Source organism: Lates calcarifer, linkage group LG17 (assembly GCF_001640805.2).
Source record: "Lates calcarifer isolate ASB-BC8 linkage group LG17, TLL_Latcal_v3, whole genome shotgun sequence".
Taxonomy (NCBI): domain Eukaryota; kingdom Metazoa; phylum Chordata; class Actinopteri; family Centropomidae; genus Lates; species Lates calcarifer.
The window spans coordinates 26,167,870-26,176,568 of record NC_066849.1 but is presented as its reverse complement, the minus strand read 5'-3'; the positions used below and the strand labels follow the sequence as shown (position 1 = coordinate 26,176,568).

The 8,699-nt window shown below is 41.0% G+C and overlaps 1 protein-coding gene across 1 annotated transcript in view; it reads left to right on the top strand.

The window, feature by feature from the left end:
• Positions 1-1,303: 1,303 nt before the first annotated feature.
• The window catches only part of LOC108891084 (tetraspanin-1), a 19,803-nt gene continuing 12,407 nt past the window's right edge, over positions 1,304-8,699 (top strand). The window contains exons 1-3 of the mRNA XM_018688211.2: positions 1,304-1,576; positions 1,934-1,996; positions 6,671-6,877. Of these exons, the coding sequence (XP_018543727.1) occupies positions 1,940-1,996; positions 6,671-6,877 (264 nt within the window). The 5' untranslated portion in view covers positions 1,304-1,576; positions 1,934-1,939. The remainder of the gene's footprint in view (positions 1,577-1,933; positions 1,997-6,670; positions 6,878-8,699) is intronic.

Genomic DNA, 8,699 nt, shown 5'->3' with positions numbered 1-8,699 from the left:
ACTGTCTATATGAGCATATCTTAGATCTATAGTAACACAGGGAGGATTTTATATTTCATTCTTCCACCCTGAGCTCATTGTTGTTATAATGTCATTATGTGGTGCCTTTTAGACTTCTAAAATTCTCAGACATTTCAGTCTACATTTATCTTTCCTCAAGGTGCATAACAATTGTGGTCAAACCTCAATTGCTAAGTGAACTCTGGGCTGTCACTCTCAATCTGAATAATTGAAATGAATGTTTAAATTTTGAATAAAAAGTGACAGCAGCCATATTAATTATGACAGAAACAAAGGAGTCAGGTGATGTAGTATAAAGACTGGGAAAGTCCACATCAGGAGGAGTTCAGGTAGGATGGATGGGTTGACAAAACAAATCATTAGTCAACGCTGTGTCTGTTATCCATCCCCATTTATTGTCGTAACCATGACGATGAAGGCCATCTAGCCTTAAGGAAGCACTTATTTTCCTAAACCTAAATCGTGACGTCCTGTTTATCCTTGTAACCATGACAATGAAGGTTCTGTCTGCCTTCTGTACCAATCGTACACTCCCATGGGCTGCATCAAAGGAAAGGACCTGAAACCTGTACAGGTAAAGACTACACATCAGAGGCAAAAAGTTACCTGACATACTAACTGACGTATCTGGCAAACATATTCCTACCTCATTTAATACTCGGGAAAATAAAGTCAGGACACATGTAAGGGAACATTGACTTTGACTTCCTTAGTGAAATAAAAGCCAGTGTGACAAAATGTGAGCTAGCTTGTAAGAGACCAAGTCTCAAAGCTAGATAACCATTTGTGTACCCACAAAATGACCTCTGTATGAAGCCATGAATTAACTGTTGATCTCTGCAGTGACCCAAAAAACCCTCTCTCTAAATAACATTTAAAGTGAAGCCAAATTACCATAAAGAAACTCAAAACAACTACAAACATTCAAAAGTTCCTGAACCTGAACCTGCCTAAGATGTCGTCGCTTTAACAATACTATTCAACATATTTCTTCACCTCTGACTCTTCATATGACTCTCCCATCTCAGGTTTTCAGGATTATTTTTGTCTTCTCACAGTCTGACAGTTATATTGCAGAGACAATGTGGACCTCCATCTTTTCGAACTCAAATTCCCAAAAAGGTATACCTGTACTGTGAATCTGTGTCACTGCGTACCTGCAGGGGTCAGAGCTGCCACTCTAGCCACTCTGTACCTGTACCTGAACAACATAAACCTGCTGTCACCTGTATCCTCCAGGACCACACCCAGTCCTCCGCTTTCTCCACCAGCCAGCCTGAGGAAAAGCACTCATCAGATTTCTGATCCCCGCCAAAGGCTTTTACTTGCATGAACATCATCACGGAACGGATATATTTAGACAGAGTTATCACTGCTCACTTGGAAACACCTGAGTCAGAGCCAAGGAAAACTTCTGCATCTGTGTTTTTTGTTATAGAGTGTTTTATTTCCTTTTTCAAATTCAGCTTCGCTCTTTGAAACCCAGGACACGGGCTGTTAAACAGGTTTAAAGCTGCTCTACTTTGGATATAAAGAAATATAAATACAGTAAAAGGTAAGATTTCTATTCTATGAGCCTTAATGTCTCTGCTACATGTAAACACTTTACTTTTTCCACTATAATTTAGCTTCCTCCTCTCCATAGATCTCCCATTAACAGATATCTTTATTGTTTCTCCCAGCTGTGTGTTATCATTAAGACTCATTGTCAGTAATGTAATTTTCACAGTAATTTCGCAGGGATGTGGGCTGGATGTAATAGCACAGCATGTATATGAAGATTGGCCACGTAGACTTTGTATCCCTGTGCGTGTGCGTGTGTGTGTGTGTGTTTGTGTGTGAGAATGAGAGATAGAAGCTCTGGGCTGATGAAAGAAGAAATGCTATAATTTATCTTCTCCTTTTATTACAGATTAAAATGGGCTGCTTCACATTTGTCAAATTGATGATGGTCTTGTTCAACTTGCTTATCTTTGTAAGTATGTTTCTGCTTTGACTGCATGTTCATATATGGTGAGGAGGTGGGGGAGTGTGTGTGTGTGTGTCTGTGTGTTGGGGGGTGTTTATTGTGTGAAATCTTTACATGAAAAGTGGTGTGTGAAGTTAAAAAACAAAGAACACAATACACAGAAAATCACTTCATCCCACCCTTCGATGCAAACAGGGACGTTACATAAACATTTCAGATCAGTGAGCCAGAAGACCTAAATGAAGCTCCTTTCTCATCCACTTTCTCTCCACTGTAGCAATTTTCATCTCATTAACTTCAGAGGCTCTAATTTTGCCACCTACATCTTTGGCTTAATGTTGATAACTAATGTGGTTTGTGAAATGGAGAGAAACTTTGGCAGGGTAAGCTGAATTCGCCTGCCGAGTCGAGTCCACCTGGGCCTCCACTGTCACAGATGAAGCTCTCAGCACAAGTCATCATTTTCCTCACATTTCCCATTTCTGCCTGAGTGCTGCTGCTTGATAAATCTGGTGTGGCAGCTCTAAAAGTCACAGCAGCACACTGATTATGATGTCCCTTTGAAATGTTAGCCAGCAGAGCAGAATGATGAAATGATTCTCTTCAGCTCATAAAGACGATGCTTTAATGCAACCATTCAAACACTGAGGCCACTGCAGCTGCATTTCAAGTTCAGTGCTGCAACTTTATCATCCTGATGAGTAGAGACATCTCCAGTGGAGATCTGCATTCAGAGAATTTATACTTTGATGAAATGACCCCTGTTGTCTAAGGCAGGAGAAAAGAATCAGTTTATGAAAGTATCAATATTCTTCTGTGAATCTGAGTGAGTTCAGAAATTCCAAAACTTGATTCCCCGTTCTGATATCAAAAAGGTGTTGAGGGTTTCTGAAGCTGACTGACCATCCAACAAGCAATTCTGACAAAGCTTACTGACCTTAACCCTGAACCGAGGCTGACAGCTCCACAGGAAAAAATCCTTAATGTTGAAATTGAATTTAGCAGAAGACCAGAGGAAGAGCTTGACACAACCCACACAATGTGCAGCTTTTTGTGGCTAATTCACTTTTATCAGAAGTTCACTGTGTAACAACCTAGCTCTAGGATAGACCAATGAGACCACGTGGAATGTGTCTTAATTTAAGTAGCTCAAATGAAAACAAACAAACACACAAAAGACTGAGTGGAGAATGTTGCAGTCCAACAGTGTGTTCCAGAAATTCAGTTTCTATTCAACCAACGTGAAACAGCGAATACATTTTGACATTATGCTGACCATATTACTTGTCTATTAATGTAATGAGGAAATATATGTGTTAAATGTTATTGCAAAAATGTTGATACTTGTACTGATCTTACAGTACAAGTATCAACATTAGTAATATGTATCCACTTGTAGTGACTGCAGCAATATTTATTTTTAGATTAGATTAGATTTACATTATATTTAGATATTTTATGGGCATATTTAGACACTCACATAAGGTTAGGTAAAGATCCTAGTCTGGTTTACTACAGAAAAATTCAACAGTGACTTGAGACACAACATGTTTTTTTTATATTCAGCAAAAACCACAATCTTTCCCTAAGCTTAAATAAAGTGTGTTTGTTATCTAAACCTAATCAAAGATTGGAATCCTGGTCTCTGGTACCACAGTCATGTGCTCTGTCAAATCAACATGAAACTACCCAGAAGAGATGATACCCTCACGATACTACTGCCAAAAACATAAACTCACTTTGCAAAATTGGTATCTCATTCTACCCTCATTTTGCTGATGGTTATCAAGTCCACCCTCTCTTTCTCACCTTCAATACAAACTTGTAGTGTACACAAAGTCAGTGAAATGGTGAAAAATAAATCAGAAAAAGTGTCTAAGAACTTTGGGAAGTTATTGTCATTTGAAACATACACTGTTATTATTATTGCAGTTTGCAGCTGTGTGTAAAGCAGAGGGGGGTGAGAGTTAAGTCTGAGGCCATGGTTCTCTGCTGGAAAATGGTGGATTGCTCCCTCCATGGTTGGAGATGAGTTGCTGCCCCAAGAGAAGGAGTTGAAGTATCTCTGGGCCTTGTTCACAAGTGAAGGTAGGATGGAGTAAGAGATTCACAGGCGGACTGGTGCAGCTTCAGCAGTAATGTGGATGTTGTGGTGAAGAGGCTAATGAGCTGTAAGGCAAAGCTCACGATTTACCAGCCAATCTACTTTCCAACCCTCAGCTATGGCCATAAGCTCTGGATAGTGGCTGAAAAGAATGAGATTGTGGATTCAAGCAGCTGAATTTCTTCCATAGGGTGTCTGGACTCAGCCTTATAGAGACAGGGTGAGGAGCTATAGTAGTGACAGCTGTTCCACTACTGAAAGGAGCCTGTTGAGATGGTTCAGGTATCTGACTAGGATGCCTCCTGGGTGCCCTCTAGCAAAGAATATTTTTAAATATCTAAAAACAAAACCGAACTGAACAAACCTATAGCCTGTGATTTTAGTTTCAGGAATACGCTCAACCATGAGACTTGACGTTGCCTTGGAACCAGTATAAATGCATTGGAAATTAGAAGTGTCTCTGTACAGATCCACGGTCTAGTGTTGGGGACTTAATCAGATTGTCTGCTCACAGTAATATGACCCATGAAGATGGGTTTTATACTCAACTGACGTCTCTCTCATTCCAGGCCTTTCAAAGAGAACCAATTCCATTTCAATTGGGGATGGGATGGGACCCATTCTCTTTTCTACCCCTCAGTATCTTTCTATCTCTTCTCTCTATTCACCTCCCCCTCTCTGGAGGCCGTGGCCTCCCATTCTACAGCCTGTTATTCATTCCCTCTCCTCTGACCCTAATAGCCTATATTTCCCATCTCCAAAGATAGGACGCTGCTTTTTCTTTTCTACCCTTCTTTCAAAAACCTGATTTACTTCCAGTCCTTTTGCCATGTGGGTGTTCAACTGACAGGGCATCCACCTGCATATGGCACACCATCAAAGGGATTAGCCATCTTCAAAAAAAAAAAAAAAAGACAGCATGCCAGCTATAATTATACCTGGTGAGGGATGATGGTGGCAGACATGGAGTTAGAGGGGGAATATGCTTGTCGTATCACATTTAGCTAACGGTGCAATGATGACACTGAACAGGTTCAAGAGACGAGAAGGGAAACACCAGAGTGAAAGGAGAGGAGAAGCAGAATGAAGAAGTGGGTAAAAAAAGATAGGAAGAGCAGGAAAGAGACAAAGAAAAGAAGGGGGAGATGATTCCCACATGGGAGACGTCAGTGTCTGACAGGAGGTGTGGAGTGTCAGGGCCTGATGGAGAGTAGAGGGGGCCAATGACTGCAGTGACTCTGATGGAGCCTGACAGACAATATCGGCTTTCAAACATGGCTTTTTTCTGCAGAGGAGGAGGAAAGAAGAAGAAATCACTCAGTATGAGGAGCACAGGGTGAGATACACAGAGGGGAGGAAGGAGGATAAAAAGACTGGAAATAAAGTGGAAGAGAAGGCCAGAGGTGGAGACATGAGGACGGAGAGGCAGAGAGAGAAACAGATAATGACAGTCTGTAATGTGAAACATTTGACATAGTTCTGAATTTGTTTGTTATGAGCAGGTTTTACCAGTTTTATGCCAATGGATTTCAGTAAATGCTCCTCAGCGTCCCTCAATGAAATGACTGAGACTTAGACTTAGAGACTTAGACTTAGACTTAGACTTAGAGACTTAGACTTAGACTTAGACTTAGACTTAGAGACTTAGACTTAGACTGCCTGCTCACCTTTTTGTTGTTAATGTTTCCTTTTGCATCCTGACTACAAGGAGGAACACACCTTTCAGTTGGTTGGCTGGGTTTAGTTATGATTTGGGTGTCACGACTGATCAGAGAAACTTGGACCAAGTCTATTTTAGAATGGGTCAGTTGGTGTAGACGAGCTGGGTAGATGCTGCATGAATTAAGGCCTGTTTTAAATTGGTCCTCTCAGAGTGATTTTAGATTAAGGCCCAGTAGCCATCTGATGTTCGATACAAAGGGGGATCATGACACCTGATTGTGTACTTAAACTTCCTAAGTTTAGTTGCAGGGCTGAAAAAGCTAAGAGTCCTATCTGGTGGAGAGTAACGTTCTCTCTTCTTCTCTGTCCATGCTATAATCAAATAGTAGAGTGTCCTTTTCCACCATCACAAGATGATCGCTAACTGTATTTCTGTCCATTATTCCTGCATGACATGAGTAGGGAGATAAAGGTGGCTGTGGAAAAGGGCAGTCATTTTGTTCAGAGAGGTAAAAAGAGGCCAAGCTTGCTTGGCTTCGATACATAATGGGAAGCCTGAGGCAGCAAAGTCTCACAAAAGAAATCCTTCTCTCTGAATGGAGGGAAGGATATAAGTGTCATGGTGTCACTAAGAGGTAACAGTAAGAGAGCGTTAGTGATGTAAGATGTCCCCTCTTTTCCAAAACCCATTACCCCCTCAAGAGCTGTTGACTTGACCCTGTCTGAATGACTGCCAGGCAAACAAATAATTGACATGTTATTCACCATTGTTAAGTGTGATTACATCCTCTGGAAAGCCAACTGGTCAGGCTCCCTCTTCCATTAATGACAGGGATTTTCCTGCTGCATACATGGACATGCATAGTTTTTTGCACTAATGTATGCTAATCATGTTTTCCTGGGTCCTGCTGCAGCTGGGGGGCCTGACCCTGCTGGCCATGGGGATCTGGGTGAGTGTGGATGGGGGCTCCTTCCTGAAGCTGCTGGGGCCGTTCTCTGGCCAAGGCATGCAATTCGTCAATGTGGGCTTTTTCTGCATTGCCATCGGGATCGTGCTGGTGCTGCTGGGGCTACTGGGCTGCTGTGGGGCCCACAAGGAGAGCAAGTGTCTGCTGCTCACGGTAGGTGTACCAGACCTACGTTACATCATCCTATGGTGTAGATATAAGTTGGGGTGTGTAGTGTAGGGTCTGCTTCACCAATCTACCCAAGGTAGCATGAAAGCACTGTTCTTTATGTCCGCCCTATTCACAAACCTGGTGGCCACATCTGGATGCTAACATTTTACCACGTGTGCTACAGCTGTCTGACAGCTGTGGTACGACTTTAAGGCTGTGTTGTATAGTTCTGGGAACTATGACAGAGAGAATAAGCTTTACATCCATTGCTTTCAGGTAATGTCACAGACAAATATCACCTCCAACTACCGCTGTCCACAAAACATGGATGATTTAGCATCATTGTATGTCAAAAAATGACTAGGCTTGACTAAAAAATATTTGATTTCATGAACATACAGAGATGAATAAAGGGGGGAAGTAGAGTTAAACAACAGGTGCAACTGTAAAGAAAATAATGTAACTGTGTGGTCAGTTTTCATTTGTCATATTGAACTGTTACGCAGACAAATGGTGCAAAAATAGTATTTTAGCCAGCTATTAGAACAACAGACATATAAACAGCTGCAGCATAAGGTTGAAATAAATGACTAATTGCAACTGATATCAGCTGGAGATGCACTTTAAGGCTTTACTGGTCCATTTTTAAACCATGAATCAAATGACTCTGTGTGATCTTCACACACAAATGGACACAAATGGGATGATAACATTACTCTGTCTGTTGGATGTGTAAGTAGACACTTGTGCTCTGTGCATTTTAATGCAAATGATTTCTCAGGGTGTCTCCCAGTAAGACTCAAAACCATAAAAATGGTACGTACAGCACATGTAAAAACTGAATAGGAAAATCATCCAAGAGGGAAAGTCAATAGTGAGGTGGTTCAGTCATCTATTCATGTAGTCTCTCGTTGCCCTTAAACCACTGACATTATGATGTAAAACACCACAAATGATCATTCATGAGTTCATAAGGTGCTTTTACACCCAGTTGCTCCACATTCAGTATCCTCGCATTTACATCCAGCTCATCAACAGCCCAGCTAATATCCACATCCACCCCTCCTGCCTCATCCATATCAGCAACACCACCAACCCCAGAATAGCACAATGTACATTATTATGCTCATTAACGGCAGGTCTAACTACCTCTTAGTCCACTGCAGTGAGTCTAATGAGGAGCACAGGCTGTACATTTCCCCCTGCAGAGGCCCCATCATGTCCACATCTCCCATTGAGATGAATGATGACGATGCAGCAGATCCTGCAACTGACAGCGCAGGATGCAGCACATATCAGGGAAACAGCTGTAATGGACTGAATAAAAAGAATGGATGAGCTGATGAAATGGATCATTCAGGCTCTGTGTCTCCTTATTGTCCCTCTCCATAATCACTGTGACACTGTGATTGTTCAGTACAACAATAACTGTGTAAAGGGCCCAGGATATTCAGACATGTTGCTGATTACAAACATCAGACTCTTTCATGGAGCTTTACGCCAGAAAAAAAAAAAAAAAAACACTTATTAATCATTTCAGTTTAACAGATTACCAGTCTGTTGTGTTTTCTTCTAGGGCTACTTAAATTCTTAGGTTGAAACTACTGATTTATTTTGTTTGATTCATGATTATTTTCCTTATTATTTTATTGATAATTTTAAAGAGTTTTATTGCAAAAAAAGTCTAAGTGACAGAATAATGCTCCAAAACTGTAGAATGTAATTGTAGTATTTGCACTATTTTTCTATTAATGATAATTAAATGGGAAAAAATTATGACATTGCTAAAAATTGGGAGTTCATTCTTTGATTTAATTTTCATTCT